Source organism: Parasteatoda tepidariorum, chromosome 8 (assembly GCF_982258835.1).
Source record: "Parasteatoda tepidariorum strain Cologne lab strain chromosome 8, Ptep-v5.0, whole genome shotgun sequence".
In the NCBI taxonomy this organism is placed as follows: Eukaryota; Metazoa; Arthropoda; class Arachnida; order Araneae; family Theridiidae; genus Parasteatoda; species Parasteatoda tepidariorum.
In genome coordinates, this window is record NC_141762.1 from 89,234,153 (window position 1) to 89,261,295 (window position 27,143).

Here is a 27,143-nt window from a genome sequence, read left to right on the forward strand (position 1 = left end):
GAAATGGCAACATGTCAATTGTCTAACATTTATTCCATCTTGCTAACTGATGAACTTACACCATTTTTGAAATGCTGCTGTCGCTAATCCTATTCGTCTTTCTACTTGTAACTTAATATAATTTCTTTTATGTTTTATTATTATTAAACTGTGTTGATAGTTAATTTTTATTGAATTAATTTATTTAATATATTTAACCTAATCACCACAAAGTTATTTAAATCAGTGTCCGATTTTATAAACTATCTTACAATTATTATTTTTTGGTGCAAATTACATTAATATATTAATATGAGTTACGGTTACAGAGCTTCGTTTAATGATTTAGAACTTAATTTTTAGCTTCATGCACAAAGTGATGAGTGCAAACATTGTATTTAAAGTATATCCCTCCGTTTGGTAAGCAAAAATATTAAATTACTGTTGTGAACTCACCAAATTTGTTACAACAATATACTTTTTATTATAAATGTTATTTCAAAAAATGATTCATGTCCACTAATAGATCTTAATAATATCATAAGGGTAATATTTGGACGAGGGATGTGGTGGCACTAGTGTTATAACAGTTGTGAACTCACCAAATTACATTAATTACAGTTGTGATTAAATTACAGTTGAGAACTCACGAAATTTGTTACAACAGTGTACTTTTAATTTTATATGTCATTTCAAAAAATAATTCATGTCCACTAATAGATCTTAATAATATCATAAGGGTAATATTTGGACGAGGGATGTGGTGGCACTAGTGTTATAACAGTTGTGAACTCACCAAATTACATTAATTACAGTTGTGATTAAATTACAGTTGAGAACTCACGAAGTTTGTTACAACAGTGTACTTTTAATTTTATATGTCATTTCAAAAAATAATTCATGTCCACTAATAGATCTTAATAATATCATAAGGGTAATATTTGGACGAGGGATGTGGTGGCACTAGTGTTATAACAGTTGTGAACTCACCAAATTACATTAATTACAGTTGTGATTAAATTACAGTTGAGAACTCACGAAGTTTGTTACAACAGTGTACTTTTAATTTTATATGTCATTTCAAAAAATAATTCATGTCCACTAATAGATCTTAATAATATCATAAGGGTAATATTTGGACGAGGGATGTGGTGGCACTAGTGTTATAACAGTTGTGAACTCACCAAATTACATTAATTACAGTTGTGATTAAATTACAGTTGAGAACTCACGAAGTTTGTTACAACAGTGTACTTTTAATTTTATATGTCATTTCAAAAAATAATTCATGTCCACTAATAGATCTTAATAATATCATAAGGGTAATATTTGGACGAGGGATGTGGTGGCACTAGTGTTATAACAGTTGTGAACTCACCAAATTACATTAATTACAGTTGTGATTAAATTACAGTTGAGAACTCACGAAGTTTGTTACAACAGTGTACTTTTAATTTTATATGTCATTTCAAAAAATAATTCATGTCCACTAATAGATCTTAATAATATCATAAGGGTAATATTTGGACGAGGGATGTGGTGGCACTAGTGTTATAACAGTTGTGAACTCACCAAATTACATTAATTACAGTTGTGATTAAATTACAGTTGAGAACTCACGAAGTTTGTTACAACAGTGTACTTTTAATTTTATATGTCATTTCAAAAAATAATTCATGTCCACTAATAGATCTTAATAATATCATAAGGGTAATATTTGGACGAGGGATGTGGTGGCACTAGTGTTATAACAGTTGTGAACTCACCAAATTACATTAATTACAGTTGTGATTAAATTACAGTTGAGAACTCACGAAGTTTGTTACAACAGTGTACTTTTAATTTTATATGTCATTTCAAAAAATAATTCATGTCCACTAATAGATCTTAATAATATCATAAGGGTAATATTTGGACGAGGGATGTGGTGGCACTAGTGTTATAACAGTTGTGAACTCACCAAATTACATTAATTACAGTTGTGATTAAATTACAGTTGAGAACTCACGAAGTTTGTTACAACAGTGTACTTTTAATTTTATATGTCATTTCAAAAAATAATTCATGTCCACTAATAGATCTTAATAATATCATAAGGGTAATATTTGGACGAGGGATGTGGTGGCACTAGTGTTATAACAGTTGTGAACTCACCAAATTACATTAATTACAGTTGTGATTAAATTACAGTTGAGAACTCACGAAGTTTGTTACAACAGTGTACTTTTAATTTTATATGTCATTTCAAAAAATAATTCATGTCCACTAATAGATCTTAATAATATCATAAGGGTAATATTTGGACGAGGGATGTGGTGGCACTAGTGTTATAACAGTTGTGAACTCACCAAATTACATTAATTACAGTTGTGATTAAATTACAGTTGAGAACTCACGAAGTTTGTTACAACAGTGTACTTTTAATTTTATATGTCATTTCAAAAAATAATTCATGTCCACTAATAGATCTTAATAATATCATAAGGGTAATATTTGGACGAGGGATGTGGTGGCACTAGTGTTATAACAGTTGTGAACTCACCAAATTACATTAATTACAGTTGTGATTAAATTACAGTTGAGAACTCACGAAGTTTGTTACAACAGTGTACTTTTAATTTTATATGTCATTTCAAAAAATAATTCATGTCCACTAATAGATCTTAATAATATCATAAGGGTAATATTTGGACGAGGGATGTGGTGGCACTAGTGTTATAACAGTTGTGAACTCACCAAATTACATTAATTACAGTTGTGATTAAATTACAGTTGAGAACTCACGAAGTTTGTTACAACAGTGTACTTTTAATTTTATATGTCATTTCAAAAAATAATTCATGTCCACTAATAGATCTTAATAATATCATAAGGGTAATATTTGGACGAGGGATGTGGTGGCACTAGTGTTATAACAGTTGTGAACTCACCAAATTACATTAATTACAGTTGTGATTAAATTACAGTTGAGAACTCACGAAGTTTGTTACAACAGTGTACTTTTAATTTTATATGTCATTTCAAAAAATAATTCATGTCCACTAATAGATCTTAATAATATCATAAGGGTAATATTTGGACGAGGGATGTGGTGGCACTAGTGTTATAACAGTTGTGAACTCACCAAATTACATTAATTACAGTTGTGATTAAATTACAGTTGAGAACTCACGAAGTTTGTTACAACAGTGTACTTTTAATTTTATATGTCATTTCAAAAAATAATTCATGTCCACTAATAGATCTTAATAATATCATAAGGGTAATATTTGGACGAGGGATGTGGTGGCACTAGTGTTATAACAGTTGTGAACTCACCAAATTACATTAATTACAGTTGTGATTAAATTACAGTTGAGAACTCACGAAGTTTGTTACAACAGTGTACTTTTAATTTTATATGTCATTTCAAAAAATAATTCATGTCCACTAATAGATCTTAATAATATCATAAGGGTAATATTTGGACGAGGGATGTGGTGGCACTAGTGTTATAACAGTTGTGAACTCACCAAATTACATTAATTACAGTTGTGATTAAATTACAGTTGAGAACTCACGAAGTTTGTTACAACAGTGTACTTTTAATTTTATATGTCATTTCAAAAAATAATTCATGTCCACTAATAGATCTTAATAATATCATAAGGGTAATATTTGGACGAGGGATGTGGTGGCACTAGTGTTATAACAGTTGTGAACTCACCAAATTACATTAATTACAGTTGTGATTAAATTACAGTTGAGAACTCACGAAGTTTGTTACAACAGTGTACTTTTAATTTTATATGTCATTTCAAAAAATAATTCATGTCCACTAATAGATCTTAATAATATCATAAGGGTAATATTTGGACGAGGGATGTGGTGGCACTAGTGTTATAACAGTTGTGAACTCACCAAATTACATTAATTACAGTTGTGATTAAATTACAGTTGAGAACTCACGAAGTTTGTTACAACAGTGTACTTTTAATTTTATATGTCATTTCAAAAAATAATTCATGTCCACTAATAGATCTTAATAATATCATAAGGGTAATATTTGGACGAGGGATGTGGTGGCACTAGTGTTATAACAGTTGTGAACTCACCAAATTACATTAATTACAGTTGTGATTAAATTACAGTTGAGAACTCACGAAGTTTGTTACAACAGTGTACTTTTAATTTTATATGTCATTTCAAAAAATAATTCATGTCCACTAATAGATCTTAATAATATCATAAGGGTAATATTTGGACGAGGGATGTGGTGGCACTAGTGTTATAACAGTTGTGAACTCACCAAATTACATTAATTACAGTTGTGATTAAATTACAGTTGAGAACTCACGAAGTTTGTTACAACAGTGTACTTTTAATTTTATATGTCATTTCAAAAAATAATTCATGTCCACTAATAGATCTTAATAATATCATAAGGGTAATATTTGGACGAGGGATGTGGTGGCACTAGTGTTATAACAGTTGTGAACTCACCAAATTACATTAATTACAGTTGTGATTAAATTACAGTTGAGAACTCACGAAGTTTGTTACAACAGTGTACTTTTAATTTTATATGTCATTTCAAAAAATAATTCATGTCCACTAATAGATCTTAATAGTATCATAAGGGAAATATTTGGACGAGGGATGTGGTGGCACTAGTGTTATAACAGTTGTGAACTCACCAAATTACATTAATTACAGTTGTGATTAAATTACAGTTGAGAACTCACGAAGTTTGTTACAACAGTGTACTTTTAATTTTATATGTTATTTCAAAAAATAATTTATGTCCACTAATAGATCTTAATAATATCATAAGGGTAATATTTGGACGAGGGATGTGGTGGCACTAGTGTTATAACAGTTGTGAACTCACCAAATTACATTAATTACAAGTTGTGATTAAATTACAGTTGAGAACTCACGAAGTTTGTTACAACAGTGTACTTTTAATTTTATATGTTATTTCAAAAAATAATTTATGTCCACTAATAGATCTTAATAGTATCATAAGGGAAATATTTGTACGTGCGATGTGGTGGCACAAGTGCTCTTTTTAGTACATATATATTTAGTTGTATAATTTCACTAGTTCTGTGTCAAGAAACAACAATTATTGCGAAGCAATAACTGGGGGTGACAAGCGTCAGAAGACAGGGGGCTTAGCGCCCTAGTCTTGATAAAATCATGTAATAATTTTCTTGAGTTTTAAAGTTTTGGAAACATTTTTTTTTCGCATTTGAAATTTCATTGTTTACTTCTCATTTTTCTCTAAATTTTGAAAAACATTTGTGGGTGAATAAACAATTTGTCATGGAGGATTTTTCCAGCGGTATTGCGTTATTTCAATACTAAATATGATGTGGTGAAATGGTAAAATAAATACTTCTTTCTTCTCCAGCTTGAAATGGAAAGACAAAATTTGGTGGAAGGGAAGCCATTTTAACCAGAGGCTTATGGGATGCACTTTTCGATCGAGTCCTCTTCATTTTCTTGCACGCTTCCTGCAAATAATAGATTTCTTATTAAAGTTTAACTAGAGAAAAAATTAAGTATAAGCAACAGGGAAAGATTTTAATGTAATGTTTTCTTATGAGCCACGATGGCTCAGTGGTTACGGCACTGAAATGTCGTTGTGAAGAGCTAGGGTTCGAACCCCAGTGGCAACTTGGCATCCAGCTTCAGATCGATGTGTACCAGCTTGTTGTTGATGGATGGGTATCAGCTCGGTTGATTTGAAGTAATCACCATATGACCATAATCAGGTCATTATCACGAAAATTTGGAGACACAACCCCAGGCCCACAACGGGCTGTTGCGGAAATGCTTTACTTCTCAATCTTTTCTTATTTTTAGTTGGATTTTCCTTTTACATCATGCAAAAATCATCTGTTTTATTTTGAGGCTAGAGCTCCTTAGGTTTGATGAAGGATAACTCTTATTTTTTTAATGCTAATTAACAAAATGATCACACAATGAACAAAAAAAGAATCTCTAAAGTAGGAAATTAGCATTAAATTAATCAAATATAATAAATTATAAATGAGAAAATCTTGAATTCAACATAAACTACATTACCTGTATGCATGCTATTAAATTTTTAAAAGAATTCATTGAAAATCGGAAAAGTTAACGTCCATGTTAGTTACAAAAACTCTTTTGAGAAAACTCCATTTCAAGTTAGCGAAATTTTATTTCATTCTTACGATGTAAATGCGAAAATGTTGTATTTTTTTTTATTTAATTTAATTTAAATATAATTTAACTATCAACGCAAACTATTCTAACAATGTATTTACGAGTGTATACTGTCAATAAAAAAGAAATTAGAGAAAGTTTTATTTTTGTATTCTTCTTGAAGAATATTGACAGAGTTTTCATAAAAAATTTAATTTTTTATCTGAATACTTATTTTGATTGCAACAGTTTTTTATACTCTCTTTTAACCGCTTCTTCATATTTTGCATTTATTAACTTCGTTTTTCAGTTGTCATTGTCTTATAAATATTTAATATTATTTCTGAACATCTGGAATGGCCAGTAAGAAATATCACGTTTCTTTCAAAAAAAGTTTGAAAGTCTGCTTTTTTCTCAGTACTTTCTAAAACCGTTATAGGCTTCTAATTTAGAATTTTTTCAAATTCTCTTCTTTTTCTTAATTGTTAATTAAAGTTTTGTAGCTTATCGTTGTTGGACTTAAGTCTTTCGATTTATTTTTGAACTTATTATGTTTTTTTAAAAAAAATTGCTCTATTATTTACAATGATTTCATTTGTCAAATAGAAAAAAACAAACGAATATCTTACCGCTGACTGCTTGAGCTGCTCTCCCAACTGAGCAAGTTTCTGTTGCTGAACTTCTTCTGCGAGCTCTCTCTCCAGTTCAGCGTCCATCTCGATATCGTCGTCCATTTGCTTGTGGCTCTCTTCGAGGTGTTTCATGAGCACTGCAACAACCACATTCACGAGAACGAACTGAGCCATGAGGACGAAGATGACGAAATACAAGGGTGCAATTACTGGTGAGATGCAGCAGTTGCGTATGCATTCGCTCGAGTTGTCGCAGTTGTCACGCAACGTGTCCTGAAACAGAACAGATTGTGTATCTTGGATCAAGTGCAACAAATTTTTGGTGGTATTTCTCTTCATAGGAAGGAAACACCCACAAAGAAGTAGATGCAAACAATTTTCAGTCTGATTATACACCGTTAAAATTTTCATTCTAAAATTATGAAATATTTACCCCGACCTGCCCTAATTTAGGGCATACGGGTAAATGTTTATTAAAATCAAGAAAAACAGAAAAGTACATAAAATACAAAAAGTAACATTACAGAGTAACATTATGTAAACATTACAGAGTAACATTATGTAAACATTACAGAGTAACATTATGTAAACATTACAGAGTCTGATGGCTGTTGATGTATTCAAGAACAGTAAAACATAAAGTGAACCATTAAAAAAAACGTGTACCAGAAGTGAACATAAGAAAACATTAAAAGGTCACAGGTAAACGGAGGTCCAAAGTTAATATAGGTCAAAGAACCAATACAGTCGATGACAAATTGACAACAGGTAAGACAGAAGAACAAGGCGTAAGGAGCCAAGAAAATCTCAAATGTAAAACAAAAGGAGGTGAAGATGTAAAGTGGTAAAACAAACAATTATCAAATACAATTAAAAGGCGACGCTAAAATTTGCAAAACAAGGAAAGGCAATGTAAATAAGCCAATTAAAAAGCACAATGTAGTGAATAAATAGATTAAAACAGAATTAAAAAGCGAATAAGATAGATAAAACAACAAAACGTTGTCAAAATAACGGGAAGCGAACAGGCGGGCAGCCCAACAACCTGTAAACCCTTCTAAACCTGTGTACCCTTCTAAAATTATGGTAGAATAACTGGCATCTGTCTGTCCATCCGATTAACCGTAAAGTTTACGGTAAAGAACATTTTTTTCCTTCATGGTTTTGGTATTTGAATTTGAAACCATTTACAAAAAGTATAGTTATAAAACCATGAATACGAAACTATACGTTTTTTTTAACCATTTACAACTAGCATTTTTCAAAAAAGTTTAAAAAAACTAATTATTTAGCCAGACACAGCAGCTCGGCTTTTCGTCAGGTAATGGGCATTGGAGAGTGCCGGACACTGGAAATTCTTCATGTGTTGAAGGGAATATTGTGGTGTCAAAACTAGGACTCAAACTCCAGTTCTGCCAGTCATGAGATTGACAGATAAGCCCGTTCGGCTATGATATGTAAGCAATTGCAAAGAACTAAGTAACTTCATTTGGTGGTTCTAGTTGATGCGATAAAATTCTGGTTGTTTAACAGTATCAGGTAAAAGCAGCTAATAAACAGTTTTTCTCAAACTTAACAGTTTGATTACCATTTTATTTATGGTTATTTGACTGTTTTGATTAAATATGGTAGAATAACCATTCAATAAATTGTCATTTAACCAGTTTCTCAGAGAAATTTCGAACAGTGTAGAGCATGTAAACATGAAAATTGTTTTAAAAGTAATACAATTTTTTGACCTTCAATGTAATAGAACGTAATTTTACTCTCAGACGGCTTTGTTTTGTCACATTAGTTTTTTGTATTTAAATTATGGAATTTACGTAAGATAAATTTATGCAATTCTTTCTAAATCTAAAAATTTGTATTTAAACAAACCGAAAAATTCTCAATAAATGTTTTGATTAAATATGGTAGAATAACCATTCAATAAATTGTTATTTAACCAGTTTTTCAGATAAATTTCGAACAGTGTAGAGCGTGTAAAAATGAAAATTGTTTTAAAAGTAATACAATTTTTTGACCTTCAATGTAATAGAACGTAATTTTACTCTCAGACGGCTTTGTTTTGTCACAATAGTTTTTTGTATTTAAATTATGGAATTTACGTAAGATAAATTTATGCAATTCTTTCTAAATCTAAAAATTTGTATTTAAATAAACTGAAAAATTCTCAACTCCATAAATATAAATACAATCTTTACATTGATAGAATTAAAGATAAAAGTAAACACAAATTTAACCTAGATGCTAAATTATAAGACATAGAGTGTCTATTCTTCTAATAATTACATGAGCACACCGTTTCAGTGTTCCTAGTAAGCTCTTCAGTGAACAACGCGAAAAGAAATGTAGTTATTGCATAAAAATGTTAAGAATGATTCATTCATGGTAATATCTAATAAAGTAAGTAATATGCAGCAGACATTCGTATAAAACAATTGCTGAAGATAAAACTTATGATATACACTAAACTAATTATTAAATTTTTTTCTACTTGTGTAAGATATCTACTTTACATTCGCGGAAACTATTCATATAGTTCGAAAAAAAAATCGAAAAAAGATCCAAAAAAGAATGTTCTAATTAGATTTTGTAAAAGCCTGGAATCTAATCGAAACTAAACGAACTACAAGTACTTATTATTAATATCATTATTATTATAAATAAAAAGTTAAGAGAATTGTTGTTGGATTAGAGTAAAACCATAGTAAGTACTCATCAATTTAAAGGAAGAACATGATTATATCGCAAGAAATAACAACGAACTAACTTTCAACTTACTTTTTAATTCTTATTAAGTAACACTTATTCTAATTAATGGAACGTTTTAATTATAGAATTTTTTTAAAATCCGAAGCCTGATTGCTGGTTCAACATGGAAGATTTTCCTTTTTTAAAATTATTAATTTAAATCTTACAAATATTTCAACATTATACTTTTGATAAACAAATCATTAAGTAATTTTGATTTATGTTTGTCAGAAAAAGGCAAAACGGGAAAAAATTTATAATTAAATAGGGTAAAAATAAACAAAAACTAATTTAAAAAATAGATAATTTAATGAATTTTTACTTTCATGATTCCATTCCAGTTATCCCCTGTGGCAACACGAAAAAGAGTTAGAAATGCCATTCCAAAATCTTTGAAATGTGCATGTTCTCCCAAACCTTCACAGGGCAAATCTTCAGTGCATTCTAAAAGAAAAAATAATATTAGATAAGCTTAATTGTATTTCTTAATACTTTTTTGGCAAAATTGTTAAAATAGGAAAGATGCTTAAAGCTGTTTTTCGAAGGCATCCTTCGTAATATAATTCGTAATATCGTATTACTCCAATACTGCATTACCTAGGCTCATAAAACTTTACAAAAACAGAGAATAAAGCAGTGATTTTGATAATTTTAATCTTGGTGGGAAAATGTCGCTAAATTGGCAATTTTTTTAAAAAAGTTTAATAACTCTTAAAATATTTAAGCCATTTGTCGGTTCTAAAGCCCAGATAATTCTTCACGACAAGTTTATAATTTAAAATCATCGCATTGCTTCAAGTGTAAGGCACTTAAACCATGGCTCTTTCTAAAAATTTTCCTTGGGGACAGAGTTTCAAAAAACAGCGCTAAATACCAGACACAGTCATGCATTTCACTAATAGAAATAAAAATTAGATTATTGTCAAACGTCTAAAAGTAAAACTATCAACTGCCCAAAACGACTCCCAGTTCCAAATCTTGTGATTGATGATTAGATTTCAAGTTAAAAGGGTTAATTTTGTGCTATTTACAGTTACTTAACTGATTGTCGATTCACTGTTTTTTTAGCCAATAAATCGGCAATCTGTTCTGTTGTCAGGGTGCCTTGGCTCTACAAACATCTCCTTCTTTTGGAATGTTAAAACGATTAATAAAAGATACCATGCCTGAGGAGTTCGAAAAGAACCCCGCTCTCAGAGCAATTCAAAAGTCTCCGATAGAGCAATTATCTCTAGTCTCCAAATGGCCCAGGCATAAAATAGTGGCTGAGTTTCGACTCTTCATTGGTCATGGTTGTCTCTTGAAACTCTTGAGCCGTTTCCGTGTAGTTTCTCAACCAAGTCTTATCTGCAGTCTTTATAATCTGGGACGTGTTATGAATGGTGACCATCTCATCCTATGTGGAACTTTAACCAAACGTTTTCAGGTGAATCCCAGCTGGGAGGTCAGGTGCCATTTGGATTTATAGACTATCGTTGCAGCTGCTTCTCTTGATCTTTTTTTCTCTACCTATGTTTGTTCTCAGTAAGGTTCCTTGTATTAATCGCTGTATTTTAATCTTGCCATTATGGAAATAAAAAAAAAGTTAAATAACTTTAATAAAAGCACAGATAATACCACATACATTGAAATATTACAGCTTTGATTCGATAATTAAGAGCTTTCGTCAGTGTCTAAACCCAAAGTCTAAATAGTCAGCGTCTAAACTAATAAAGAAAATCTGAGTTAAAGAAGAAAATTTGCTTATTTTCTGGTAAGTCATTTGCTAATCTGCATTGATGAGTGGATTGAAAGTCAGTCTTCCATTGCCTCTTTCCTAACTGTAGAATGTTTTCTTTTCATGTAACATAAGCGTGAATTGAATTCTCACAAATGAAGCCCTTAAGAATTCAGCTTTATCACAGTACTCCGAAGTTGGGTGTTCTTAGGTTTGGTTTAAAAGTTCAATAATGTTGTTACAAGCTTTTATTTCTTCCAATTCACAACATTGATAGACTAGTTATTGAAGTTAGAAATGAATTGAGCAACTTTCTTATGCACTATAGGTTCTTAAAAGTTTATAAAAGACACATAACCAAGATTAGTTTTTTTCTTCTTATACGCGCGTTATGTCTGATATCACATTTTTTCAAATAGCACTAGAGCGAGGTAACTTGCAACTAGCATAATCTCTTCTTAGACATAGCAGCAATGTATCGAGCATGTTTTTTTCTTTTAGAGACGTAAGAATGATGTAGCTGACATAATCGTTTCTTGGAGAGCTAATAAGTACCAAGCAAAGCTTTCTTCTTAGAGTAATATAGAAAAGAATGTATCCGCCTTCGTGGTGAAAACATGTAAGTGCATGGGTTTGAAGGGAAAAATAGGTGTTTCTGTCCTTAATTTTTTTTGTCCTGAAGAAACACTAAGAGTACTTAATTACCAGTAGTTATTATGTACTTTTAATAAGCTGATGATATCGGTGCTGCTTAAAACTTTACAATAAACCATATTAAAGGCAAAAATGATCTACTGACCTAGTTTTCCAAAAAGCTCGACTCCAAGTGCAGCAAAGATGAAAAAGAGTAAGAAGAATAGCAATCCCAGGTTGCCCACCTGGGGCAGTGCTTGCATGACAGTATCCAAAAGCGCTCGAATACCTTTGGCCATCTTCAGCAACTTTAAGACTGAAATATAATTGAAAATCTTAACTTGAAAACAATAGTGAGAGTTGAATTTATGGACCTCAACACATTAGATCATTGAATTCTGATAGAATAACTGTCTGAGTCTATTTGAATGCAATTTTAGAGAATATTTTTTTAATTAGAAATTGCAAAATTAACATATAATTATAATAATTTATGTAAACTAAAGTACCGTTTCAAATGCGCATGATCATCTACCTCAATAAGGGAAAGCACTCCTGAAATTATACAGGTAATGGGTTGCCATGCAAATGGGATATGCTCTGCCTCCTTACTATTATACATTTCTTCCCATTCATTGTAATTCCCCATTTATAATGATTTCCCATATATGCTGTGCCAAAGAGTGAGTAGAACAGACATGCATGGGACCTCATAACAGACTTACTCTGTGGTGTTTATGGGAAATTTCTCCTCAGACAATGGCACAACATATATGGGAAATGCAGAGCAGACTTTGTTGTGCTCTGCCTCCTCACCATTATACATTTCTTCCCATTTACTGTGATTAATCATTTATTATGATTTCCCATATATGCTATGTTAAAGAGTGAGTACAACAGACATGCATGGGACCTCATAACAGACTTACTCTGTGGTGTTTATGGGAAATTTCTCCTCAGACAATGGCACAACATATATGGGAAATGCAGATCAGACTTTGATGTGCTCTGCCTCCTCACCATTATACATTTCTTCCCATTTACTGTGATTCATCATTTATTATGATTTCCCATATATGCTATGTTAAAGAGTGAGTACAACAGACATGCATGGGACCTCATAACAGACTTACTCTGTGGTGTTTATGGGAAATTTCTCCTCAGACAATGGCACAACATATATGGGAAATGCAGAGCAGACTTTGATGTGCTCTGCCTCCTCACCATTATACATTTCTTCCCATTTACTGTGATTCATCATTTATTATGATTTCCCATATATGCTGTGCCAAAGAGTGAGTTCAACAGACGTGCATGGGAACTCACAACAGACTTACTCTATGGTGTTAAAGGGAGATTTCTTCTCAAACAAGCTCGTTGTTCAGCAATCACGTGGCGAAATTTGGTATCGTCGGGGAAAATGAATGGATTTCAGCTAGTTTTTAGTTGCCTAACAAATGGAAGAAAATCGATGGGACAAATACTTTTGCATACCTTGAAACAATTGTTATTACACATAGTGTTGCTGAAGAAGGCATTAAGAGCAGAATAATAGACACTGAACACTTTCATAATGCTTTTCAAGAGTATAGAAATCGCAATGTTTGAATATGAAACCAAAAAATACAAATATTCAATGCAACAGTGAAATCTTTTCTGCTATACGGAAAAGCAAACCTTGGAAACTAACAAAGCCGCAGGAAAACAAAATAGATGCCTTTCGAACAAAATGCTTAAGGAAAATATTGAAAAACTACTGGTCGAATAAGATAAGCCACATGGATCTATATCATAAATCCAGTATTAAACCATTAGCAATAGATATCAAAAAGAGACGATAGGGCTGAATTGGCCATATATTAAGAAAACATGTCAAAGAAAACATGTCAAGGAAAACGAGAGGAACCATATTGATCTAGTCACCAGATGGAAAGAGGAGGAGAGGTAGGCAGAGAACAACACAGCAAAGTATGGTGAATAATGAGAGAAACGAATTTAACTGGCAGGGAGATCGCACTGGACAGGAGGCACATGAGACCGAGATTGCGACTTCATGCATCTTTTAGACGCAATGAGTTTCAGGGCAAGGAGAGGCAACAGTGAAGAGGAAATTTATAAATGGATTCCTAATTAACCCAGAACATCATAGAGTGTTGTTTTCTTCGGTGTACTTTAGTCTTTAAAAATGCGTAAAATTCTTCTAGTTTCATTTATGAATATTTTTCTTTTGCATGATTTTGCAGAATATGCCGATTTTGTGAAAAAAAATTTGCTCTTTCTGTCATACAAAAATTACATATGCTTCTAAGAAATTTCATTTTTGAAAGAGGAAAAAAGCACAAAAAATATGAGGGATATTTAAATATTTACAAACAGGTCATGGAGATATCTATTTCATGGGAGGTTATAAACCACAATGAAAATATGAAGGATGTGGCTACATTATCTAAGTAAAAAAAAAAAAGAATTTTTAAAATTATTACTTTTGAAAGCTCGTTGGTAAAAAATGTGTAACTCTCTCATCAATGAAATAATAAAAATATATGACCATTAAAAAGCAAAGCAAAGTAAAAAACAAACAAACTTAGAAAAATTTTATATTACAAAACTTTTGTAAGAAAAAGATTTTTGTTTTTGAATGTTTTTTTTCTTCCGATTTTCACGTCACACGAGCTCCTGAAATGCTTAGGTTCAAAATTTAAATTGATCATAATTTCCTTGAAAACCATCGTAGGAAAAGATATCTAAGAAAATGTCTGTCCTGTATAGTAATAAGTAAAAAAATCAATCCTTGAATGTATACCTCTGGCAATCCTCAGAACACGAAAGACTCTGATGATTGTGGGATTGATGGGGATGAGATCAGATTCCATCTTCTCCAGAACAATTCCGGCGATAGACAGACCTACGATCATTATGTCTAATTGATTCCACCTGTTGATAAAAGAGAAGGGGCATAATGATTACAAAAAATAATAAACAATGAATGGAGTAAAGGAGCAAAAAAGAGACATACTTGTTTTTCAAGTATTTGAGTAAACCAAGAGCTACTATCTTCATACACGCTTCAACGATGAAGACGGCTGTGAAGAAGTAGTTGAATACTTTTAAGGCATACTCGAGTTTCTGAAAAGAAAAAACACATTATTATACATGATCCTGCTTGTAACATAAACATCTTTTGCTTCCTCCTTTTCAATTTGAGTTGTTGCTTTTCTCTTTTTCGTTAGAACCATTCTTCAAAGGTTCTGTTTTAATATGAAATAATGCTTTTTAGGGAATAATATGCTGTTTTGGTACTTGTGTAAGCTTCCGCCGACTTAAAAAGAGATACCAAAACAACATGATTTTTCGCCAATGATGGAAAACTATATACGAAATACATGTTTGTAACTTTGATATACCAAGATAACAACCATGTACAGCCAAAGTAATAACCATGTACATCCAAAGAGGCAACAAGCTATGATAATCGCATGCTCTAAAACTTTAATTTCATTTTTTTATACGTCGTTGTATGAAATTATATATTTTTGGGAATAATATGCTATTCTTATAGCTGCTGTGAGTTTGCAACTGCTACTCATAAACTGTTAGGTCAAGTTTAGCCTATCTAAAGCCAGCGTTGTCCACTCTTACTTTGAAAATGGCGCAAAACGTCAATAAGGAAAAAAGCCACAGTTTTGTGAGAACGAAAACCGTTTGTTGTCTAATTTTTTAATATTTAAAAACTTACTCCAATGCTGCATTAGTTGGGCTCGTAAAAATTCGAAAAACTGAGAATAAGACAGCAGTTTTGTTAATTTTCATCTAGGGGGAAAAATCTTGCTAAATTGGCGATTTAAAAAAAAGTTTAATAACTTTTTTTTATGTCATTTGTCTGTTCTAAAGCACAGATAATTCTTTACGGCAGGATTATTTATATAGTTTAAAATCATCACATTGCTTCAAGTGTAAGATACTTAAACTATGAGTTTTTTTTATTTTCCTTGGTGACAGAGCTTAAAAAAGCGTTAAATATGTTCTGGTTACAATGTGGAACGAATCTGGGTTTAATTAGGCAGTATTCCCGCCAACTTTCCTGGTCGACGGGATTTTACCAAAGAACCACTGTTTTATAACTTTTAAGAGTGTTTCATGTCAGCTAAGTATTTTCCATTTTTAACCAGTGTTCTCTATACCAATTACAAAAATTGGCGCAGAATGTCAATGTGATGTTAAACTTTGTGTACTTTTAGAAGTTTAAAAAATTCATTACGTCAAGATGATTTTTAAAAATATAGTTTTTCTTAGAGTTTTAAGCACTTAAATTGCGTTTTTTCTTTATTTTCCTTGGCAAAAAATTTTGATGTACACATTCTTAACTTCAATACCAACAACTTCCACAACCACAACACTAATGGGCAAATTATTGAGTCTTCATTTATTGAACGACAGTATCGATCTCTGATCTAGAATCTTGTGCGGAATCTAGAATTTAGCATTAGCTCACAGTTTAAATATACAAAAATAGTAATAAAGAACAGGAAGAAGTTCTTCGGTGAAAAAAAAATTGGTTTTTTCGAAAAGGTGTTTAGTCCTGGTAAAACTCAATTTATTTTTTGAAGACAAATTTGTCTGACAATAGTTGCAAAAAAAAAAATATGTGCCTTAATTTTATGAGGTATTAGTATTTTCCATAAGATTAGCAAAAAACGTTGAAAAGTTTTTTCATCACTTCATTTTTTCAATATTAAAATAATTCTATTTCATGTAATGTTTTCTCCTAAATAATTAGTGACAAATATTGAAAAAAAAAATGCAAGAATAATATAATATGAATACCGTACCTTAGGCATCATGTAAAATTCCATGGCCATGGTGACGATGTTTAGCCCTATGACAGCAGCTATAGCTAGGTCGAAGTATTTGCTTGTTATGATTTTATGAATGAAGAGGCGGGGCTTGGAGTAATTAATGTAATAGGGTGGCTGTCTCATCTCTGTTAAATAAAAATGTCAAATGAGATGGGATTAAATGTAATATCAATGATAGATGAAATTGTGATGCCACAATAGGCATTACATATTTCCTATCTTTTCAAATTTCTTTAATTTCTTAAACTTATTTTTTTTAATCCTACTTAATCAAATTTTAATTAAATTATTTTTTTAATTTTTATTACATTTTGTAAAAAGCGAATATGAAATATTTCATTCTTTTCTTATCGATCAACGTAAAGGTTAACTTTTTATTTCAATAATGCAAGACTCATTGATTCACTGTCGAGACTAATCGAAAACAGAAATCTATTTATAACTCTTTATTCTTAATTTCTTACCACAAATAGGTTTCAGTTACAAGTTTGTACTAATTCTCACAGTCTTGTTGGCAATTCGCGATCGCCAAAGTATTTTCAAATATGATATTGATTATAGGGGGTTGGCTTTATTTTTGGCTATGTTATCTTTCGATAAATCGCCAACCATAGACCTCTTCTCATGCTCCTAACTGTCAGTTGGGAACAATTCATTCACTTTTCACTTTCCAATTTTTGTCGACTGGGAGTGTCCTTTTGGGCATCTCAGCCCCAACCGTGTAACAGGAAATGCTAACTAAAAATTTTCAATGTAAGAGAATGTTATATCGTGATCCCTTTAAGGGATTTCTTTTCTTTATTACTTTTATATTTTTGAATTATTACCATTTTCAATAATTAATGAACCAATTTTTATGAAACGATTTTATACGATTCTCTGAGATAATTATCATTTTATTACATCCAAATTAAGATGTATCTGTTACGGCCAAAAAGTGAATAATGCTACCTGTACAAATCCACTAATTAATTTAAAACGATCGCCGCTACAGCAGAAATGAAAATTGAATTTTGTAAATATGCATGAAGATAGAGAACAAATAAATTTTTTTAAACATTTTCTGCGAAAATACAAAAAGGTGATGCAGAGTAATTAGCGATGCAGAAATTATTTTATTGAGCATGCTTATTTTACATTTAATTAAGCTTATCCAACAGAATATTAATTTCGAGCTGATTTTTCTCAAGGTGTGTCAATTTTTTTTAAAAAATGACTCAACATTTAATAAATTAAATGTAGAAAGCCGAAAAAAGATAGAACTGTACGGTTGCATTATATAAAAGCGGTTGCATTATATAAAAGAAATAATTTATTCTCACCAAGTTTCGAAATTAATTAGAAAGATCATTATCAATTGGCGCTGCTAATTGAGAAAATGTTTTCGAATTATTATTTGCGTGAGAAACACTACTTGCTGCTCCTTTTGAAGACAAAACTGGTTGATGTTCTTGAAGATTTCAGTTAAGATGATTTGGAATTCATCGGAAAATATTACTTTGCAATTTTTTTTATTTATGAGTGCCATCTGTTGACGAACTTTGTAACAAATATAGAAATTTGATGGCAATAAATTTGTTTCCACATATAAACTTAACAAAGCGTATTATTTTTTATCTCTTTTTGTTTCTTTCAATTGAATTTTAAAACCATCCGTAATTTTTTGCACTTCAGTGCCTTCTTTTCTGGACTTTTTTTAAAAAAAAGTTTGTTTCTTTCTTTACTTTATCTTTTGTGTATTAGTTAGACAATAAATTTTATGCTTTTTTCAGAGATATCTTACATACAGACTGTGTTTTAGATAATTTATTAAACTCAGACTATAAAAGTGGTAGGAAAAAAGGGACTTAAAATATGTAAAAGTCTCACTTCGGCGCTTTTTGTCCATCTTTTTGGCTCTTTTGGCAGCTCTTCGAGCCTTCTCCTCTCTTTCTTGCTGCTCTCTACAGCGATGAAAATTCTCCACAACAACGCCAACGAACATATTTAGTACAAAAAAGGCCACCAAAAGCAAAAAGGATATAAAATACAGCAATCTCCATTCGTTGTAATTCTCTATTGGCTGTGTATAAGTAAAAACAGTTATATTTTTTTATAAAAAAAGAACAATTAAATAAATACAATAACTATAAAAATTCTATTTATTTTTACTACAGAAATAAAATGTAACAAAGATATAATTACTTGTTGATCAACTCCAACAGCGTCTAAGCCTGTATACATTATATTGACCCATCCATCTTTAGACGAAAGAACAAACAATGACATGAGTGCCTGATAAAAAAAAATCATTGTTGTTATCAACTGCAATATTTGTCTGAGGTTAGAAAGGAATGCAAAAACAAAATAAAATATAATCGGCAAAATTTGTTTGATTTACATTGGATCTGGTAAGCCCAAAGAAAATGTGTTAATTAATGAAATGTAACAGAATGTCTTTCTAGTAAGGCTGTTTTTAAATTCTTAAAATTATGATGAAGTAGCTTTCAAGCATCCATATACAAATAATTTGGGGTGTATGATATTCTATATGATATTTTGTCCGAGTGATATCTGTCTTTCGATATTTTATTTGTGTGAAGTTCTGTTAAATTATATTTTGTTTGGCGCGAGAATTTGTCCCACGAGATTTTCCTTCCATGAGATAATTTCATACTTCACGATATTTTGTACATATGAGATTATACTGCACGATATTCTGTACATATGAGTATGTTACACGATATTTTGTTCAATTGACCTATGGTATTTTGCTCATAAGAGACTATGACCCCACAACATTTTGTCCTTGAGAGATTATGCCCATGATTATTTGTGATTGAGTCCAGGATATTTTTTTAAGTGTACTACGAAGTAAGAATATGTTTCACAATATTTTGCCCGAATAAGATTGCTTTTCATGATATTTTGTCTACATGACATTTTGTCTCACTATCTATTGTTTCCGCAAGATTTTATCTAACAGTTTTTGACCAGATCGTTTTTTGCCCTTATTTCATCGTTTTATTTTGAAATATTACAAAATTTTTCGTAGTGACAAAATGTTATTAAAAAAGCTCATTGAAGTAAGAAGATTTGAGTTTTAACAAGATTTATGCACACGATAATTTGAGATTGTATCTACGATATTTTATTTAAGTGTTCTACGAAATAGAAGTATGTTCCACAATATTTTGCCCGAATAAGATTGCTTTTCATGATATTTTGTCTACATGAGATTCCGTTCCACTATCTATCGTTTCCGCAAGATTTTATCCAACAGTTTTTGACCAGATCGGTTTCTGCCTTTATTTCATCGTTTTATTTTGAAATATTACAACATTTTCTGTAGTAGCAAAATGTTATTACAAAATCTCATCGAAATAAGAGATGCTTAACAAGATAAGGTGACATTTAGCGAGAAATTAATTTACTTCGCTTGATTGTCGTGCTATCCAATTTAACAGACAATCAGAGATTTGGGAATTATTTCGGGGGCGGAATTCTTTTTTAATCTTAAACGATATTGTCAGAGAGAGTTGGCTGATTCGATTTTTGTTTAGGCAATCGTATAGAAAACAAAGAATACTTGCCTGCCCCAAATTATCAAAGTTGTACTTTCTGTTAAGCCACAAATTTCTAGAATCCTCAAGGCATTCAGACTTGTTACGAACTTTAGAAGCTGCTGGACCCTCGCAGTAGAACATGCTACCCTTGAATAGCTATCAAAAAACGATAATGTTGTTAAAGTTTTTACATTTTTAAAGAGCATTTATCATTCTTTTTTGTTATAATGAAGTTTTCTTTATAAACCTCATAAACTCATTAAAATCTTTGTGAGAATGAAATGTGAAAATATTAACGTTAGGGGTTCTATATTGATATTTAAATGAGCGTGAAAAATAATCGTTTTAAAACTTTAATCCAATCATTATGGAGGACAATAAAAGCACACTAGCTTGTTTCTCTTATTGGACTGTAATGAACAGAGCAAAAAAAAAAAGAAAAAAAACGGACCTTCCTGAAAAACTTTTGAGCTAATGATCGGATCTATACGTTCTAGTACTCAATCTTATTGGCTCGAGCGGGTAACCTCAAAAATGGTAATTAACACGTTCACTCCGGGGTGACCCAACGGTGGGTCACGCTAGATTGTCTAATCTTGGCAGCGTATCGGAGTAAAAACTGGTAACAATAAATTTATTTTTTTAATTTTTTTCCGAGAATAATAAAAATCCATAACTACCAATTGCTTTTAACGGATGCAATTCTCATATTTAATTGCTTCTTCGCCGTAATAAATTTCCTTACAGTAAATTGTTATTGTTGAGAATAGATTAACTCCTCCCGAATATTATCTAATATTGAAATAGTTCTTCTACCAGTATTTTTCCTTTTCCCGTACCTGTATTTTCACTTTTCCCGGCGTGAACGTGTTAATAAGGGCAGACTATGTTTTAACTTACGAAATTAAACACTAAAACGCACTTTCTCTGAATAAACATACTGTTTTTTTGACGGATTCAGATTTTCGTTATATCTTCAGAACTTTTTAAGCAAATTAAAAAAAGTTTGCACGCAAGTATAAAATTTGTTTATCCTAAGATAATTCCATATTTTTCAGATCGCGGCTAAGCCGCATATTTTGGGGATCAGAAATCTGAATCCTCCTGAAAAAAGGTATGCTTATTCAGATAAAGTACGTTTTTGTGTCTGATTTCGTAACTTAAAACATCGTCTGCACTTCTCAATTGGCATAAATGTGGTCACCCCCTCGAGCCATTAAGATTGACTCCTAGAACGTGAAGATTTCATCATTAGATCAAAAGTTATTCAGGATGGTCCGTTTTCTTTCAGTTTTGTTGCGCACTGCTTTCCTCTTACGTTGACAACAATCTTCAGATTTTATCTTTAAATAAACTGGTTTTAGATGACAACAACCTATCCGTTGCTCTTACTGAATTCTGTAGTAGGTTGTTGGTCAAAGGTTCGAAATAATTTTATCCCTTCTCACCTTGTAATTTGTGAAACCAATTGCTTTTAGTTTTAGACTTCGTTTTCACAAAGTTTTTTATACAAGTGAAGATTAATGGTTTAATATATACTGTTAAATATGTACTTACCTGTACACCTAAAATACCAAAAATGATGAAAAATGTACAACAGATGAGAACGATGTTTCCTATAGGTCTAAGTGATGATAGTAGAGTCTGTACAACAAGTTTTAAGCCTGGAGCGCGATTAATCACCCTGTAAAACATAACCAGCTCATATAATAGTTATCTAAATTTTTCAAAATAGAATAATTTTTCATAGGTAATTTTCATGATCATTTTTCATAGATGATTAGTAATAAATTAACTATAAGCAAGTATATGTTAAAAAGTTAAAGGCAATGTGTTACATTTAATTAGAGTAATCATGGAAATTACTTTGTAATCAAGGTTACATGAGGTAATCATGACGTGTAACCGCAATTACTGTTGTTGTTCTTTCAAATGCCACTTGCCACACGGGCAAGCCTGCTTGGTGAAACCTAGCAAATTTAAGATAGAGTGTGCGCTTTTTGTTCTTCAGTGGCGCCATCTATGGCCAAGAATTCGACTTCTGCCACACCATACGTCGCACCCGTTCATAGGGCGGACCCATTTATACATCCATTCATTCATCCACAGATCGTAATTTTGACCTGAATCAGAGAACGATCGATCTCCAATTCAGTACCCCCAGAGGTTTTAATTTGTTATGGGAACATGGAGGACTTTTGCGACTTGACAGACTTAACGTGCATCAGTCACTTTACTACACGGGGAGTCTTCGGCCGGCGGCAATTACAATTGCAATTAAGATAAGCTTTAATTTAGAAAGTCAGAAGTACTATTCTAGCAGGAAACGAAAAAAAAAAGATCTGTGTGTTAGCAAGGCAGCAATTCTTCAGAGGACACACGGCCTGCCAACACATCTTTCTGTTGTCAGTGGTGATACCAAAAACTGATACCCATGACCCCGTAAAGGATAAACAAATAAGAAAAGGCAATAAGAAAAATAGAAATGTACATGCAAAGTAGAGAGTAAAAATTACAATTTGTTTTTACATTGTGAGCTTTAATTGTAAGAGATTGGTGCTTAAACATTAACATTTTATGAAAGCTCCTGATGAATAAAATGTTTTGCAATGTCTCGACACTAAAACAGAATAAATTTATCATTGATCAATTGCTTTGGGTGCTATTGGTAACTATGGGAACTATTGGTAAGCAACAATTAGTTAGCGTGTAGAACCTCTACTGACTAGAAAGACAGAATTAAAAAATATCAAGTGGATTTTAATTTAAATTTTATAACCGTCGTTGAACAGCCGACCCAATTTTGGGTATATGACTACTTCAACTTCGCAGCTTTGTAATTTTGAACCCAATCCAGAAGCCAAGAGAACTCCTGGATCAAGTAGAGGGAGAAATTTACCTTTGTGGAGGAATTTTTTTGATTGAACTAACTCGCATTTGTGTTACATGGAGAGGAAAACCACGAAGTCCTCCCACTGTTAGCCTGATGGCAAGGGGACTCTAACTCATGATCCGTCTACCACTGAGGATATTTTACGCCACCACTGTGGTCGGTGCAAGCTGAATGCGGAATTAGTATCGATCTGTCATCGCTGGGATTCGAACCCGGTTCATCTCCCTGGAAGGCGAACGCTCTATCCTCTGAGCCACCACGACTCATATTTATAAAATTTGTGGTCTAATTTATATATCAGACACATATACAATTTATTACCAATTTTGTGTCATTAAAATAACAGGCTCTGCTTTTTTTTAAAACAATTTTGTTTGGGGGATATTGACAAATTATGTAGATTCAATATATTAGTATATACACCGAAGAGCCATTACATTATGACCACCCTGCAAATAACATGTAGGAGCACCTTTAGCCCTCAAAACTGCTAGCACCCGCAGTGGCATTGATTAGCACAAGGTGCTGATAGGTAGTCAGAGGTATCTGGTACCAAGCGCTCACCAACTCGTCCTGCAATTTCCTCACATTGCGAGGGAGTAACGTTGCAGCACGAATTCGGTTTTCAAAGTAGGACCACAAATGCTTTAATGGATTAAGGTCAGGTGAATTTGGGGGCCAAGACATGACTTGAAAGTCATTGGAATGTTCCTCGAACCAATCCATGACGATTCGATCCTTATGACATGGTGCATTATCCTGTTGGTAAACACCATCTCCAGCAGGAAAATCTGTTGCCATGAATGTGTGAACCTGGTCTGCAACTATGTTTAAGTAGCTTACAGACGTCAGGGATTGTTCTATGAGGATTATGGGTTCTAATGTGCCCCATGAAAACATTGTTCCTGGGTGAGCCCATTGTTATAGATGGAGGGTGGTCATAATGTAATGGCTCTTCGGTGTATATTATAAAGTTCAATGTATTATAAATTTTGATATTTCATATATAATATTTACTTTTAATTATAAATGAAATCACAATACATATTGGAGAAAATAGACCGAATATTTGTACCTGAGAGGTCGTAAAGACCTCAGTAGTCGGAAAACTCGAAGAATGCCGAAAATTCTGGGACTACTTTCGGCAACCACAGAAAGAAGGAGGTCCACCAGGGATATTCCCACCACAAAACCATCCATAACGTTCCAACCACTCTTGAAATAAGCATTTGGTCCATACCACAGTCCTTTGGCGAGAACCTTAAGAAAAAAATGTACAATTTTGTTTAACTTAATTGTGGGAAATAAATGATTGCTGTTAATTTGCTGATAAAATAATAAAGCCAACTTGCAGCGTAGTTTTTAACACTTGAAAATGAGAATTGATATTTGCATGTAATTTATCCATGGAATTATAAATTCAAGTCACAGCGTAGTTCACTATTGGAAGATGAGATGAATTGGTAATCGCATGTAATTTGTATATGGAATAATAAATCAAACTCGCAGTGTAGTTTTTAACACCATATAGGAATTCGGATTGATTTATGATGGTCCAACATAAGAATAGCAACTTGCGTTGATGGTTTATTTATGTCGAACCAACACGAATTTCCATCGTCGTATCTTAGAAATCAAATGTTGGAAGGATCAGGAACAGCAACCATTCCAATGTAGGAATTCAAACTGATTTATGATGGTCCAACATAAGAAACTCAATTGGAACCATCATGGATTGTTGGTCCATGAGAGTCAAACTTCTCTTGATGGTTAACGATCATAGAATTAAAGTAGCACTTTCCATCAAGGAATGATGGAAGTTTGTTTGCATATCAAATACCATGAACACGCAATAGAAAATGTTGGATGGCGGTGAGCATCAAATGATGTTGGACCATCAAGAATCGCACTGAAACCAACATAAAGCGTGGAACCATCAAGAATTTTGACTTTGGTATACTTGGACAGCATTGAGTAAAGAAAGGCGGTGAGGACTCACTTTGACGGCCATCTCGAAGGTGAAGACAATGGTGAAGATGTAGTTGGCAGAGGTGAGGAATAACCTCTCGTAACTGTTGGGAGGTATGGTGGGTCTTTCCATGGCGAGGGTGACACAGTTTGATGCGATGAAAACTAAGATGGCGTAATCAAACCATTTGTTGGTAGCTATCTTCGTACACACACGCCGCACACTGAAAAGTAAATGCAGATGAAAGTAACAATAAAGTCGAGAGACTTTAAATGTTCATTAAAAATTACTTTTATTTTTCTACCGTTACAAAAGTGAGTTTGCACCTACATTGTGTTTCTATGGAAATCTTGAATTATCGATTTTTAATGACAGATTTGCCAAGACTTTTTGGTGAAAGCATTCTCGTGCTTGTTTATTTTTTGAATAATGTATAATAATAATATTATATATACAGGGTGTTTATAAAGTCCCGGACTAATTTTGATGTTTAATAACTCATAAAATAATAAAGATAGATTAAAATTAATAACATAAATGGTTAGATAGAGTCAAAAAGTTTCATGACTCTTGTCAATGAACTTCCATGTGTGCCCCCTTCGTCGCACGGAGAATATCAAGTCGATAGTCAATTTCACGCCAGGTAGCGGCAAGCATGTCGGCAGAGGCTATTGCTGTTGTAATTCTGGCTCTTAGGTCATCAATGTTCGACACAATCCTCCTGTAAACATTGTCCTTTATAAATCCCCAAAGAAATAAGCCCAGTGGTGCTATATCAGGTGATCTGAGTGGCCAAGGAATTGGACCTCCTCGCCTAATCATGGTTATTCAAAGAACTGGTCATTCAAAGAACTACGAACGATGATACCCCAATGAGGTGGTGCACCATCTTGTTGCAAAAAGACATGTGGCTGAAGCTCTTCTAGTTGTGGAAATACGAAGTTTTCCAACATGTCTAAGTATACGACTGATGAGACCGTCTTTTCTGTAGGCGAGGAGGTCTAATTCCTTAGCCACCCCGATCACCTGATGTAACGCCGCTGGACTTATTTCTTTGGGGATTTATAAAGGACAATGTTTATAGGAGGATCGTGTCGAACATTGATGACCTAAAAGCCAGAATTACAACCCCAATAGTCTCTGCCGACATGCTTGCCGCTACCTGGCGTGAAATTGACTATCGACTTGATATTCTCCGTGCGACGAAGGGGGCACACATGGAAGTTCATTGACAAGGGTCATGAAACTTTTTGACTCTATCTAACCATTTATGTTATTAATTCTAGTCTATCTTTATTATTTTATAAGTTACTAAACATCAAAATGGGTCCCAGACTTTATAAACACCATATATATATATATATATATATATATATATATATATATATATATATATATATATATATATATATATATATATATATATATATATATATATATATATATATATATATATATATATATATATATATATATATATATATATATATATATATATATATATATATATATATATATATATATATATATATATATATATATATATGTATATATATATATATATATGTATATATATATATATATATATATATGTATATATATATATAAGTTCAAAATGAAGAATAAAACAAAGAAAAATTATAAACATATTAAAAAAAGGGGGGTGGGAAATAATAAGTAAAAAAAAAACAAACAACATATTATTTAAAAAAAAAAAAAAAAAAAAAAAAAAAAAATATGTGAAATTTTAATTAAGAAACCGGAAAAAAAAAGAAATAATCTTTTCTTCAGCCCACACGATTATATCCGCAAAACAGAGTGCTTTCTGATATTGTATCAATAAAGCCAAAGCAAAATATATTAATACAATAGTGTGAGGAGCACTCAAAAATTTTTTTATAAAACAACAACATAAAATTAGATCATAAAAAGTAAAAATATAACATGTAAAAACAGATAATTAAATAAAATAAAAAGAAAAAACATTAAAAAGG

General features: G+C 32.0%; 1 protein-coding gene across 3 annotated transcripts in view; it reads right to left on the minus strand.

Annotated features, from left to right (window-relative positions):
* LOC107454047 (voltage-dependent T-type calcium channel subunit alpha-1I) overlaps positions 1-27,143 on the minus strand; it is a 383,057-nt gene that overhangs the window by 11,105 nt on the left and 344,809 nt on the right. For all 3 annotated transcript variants that reach the window (XM_087169325.1, XM_087169326.1, XM_087169324.1), the window contains 13 exons: positions 25,180-25,372; positions 24,256-24,440; positions 21,845-21,971; positions 20,315-20,443; positions 18,927-19,016; positions 18,612-18,804; positions 16,716-16,867; positions 14,903-15,012; positions 14,690-14,820; positions 12,053-12,202; positions 9,859-9,980; positions 6,780-7,055; positions 5,360-5,477 (listed from right to left, as the gene is read on the minus strand). In XM_087169325.1, the coding sequence (XP_087025451.1) occupies positions 5,360-5,477; positions 6,780-7,055; positions 9,859-9,980; positions 12,053-12,202; positions 14,690-14,820; positions 14,903-15,012; positions 16,716-16,867; positions 18,612-18,804; positions 18,927-19,016; positions 20,315-20,443; positions 21,845-21,971; positions 24,256-24,440; positions 25,180-25,372 (1,976 nt within the window). The remainder of the gene's footprint in view (positions 1-5,359; positions 5,478-6,779; positions 7,056-9,858; positions 9,981-12,052; positions 12,203-14,689; positions 14,821-14,902; positions 15,013-16,715; positions 16,868-18,611; positions 18,805-18,926; positions 19,017-20,314; positions 20,444-21,844; positions 21,972-24,255; positions 24,441-25,179; positions 25,373-27,143) is intronic.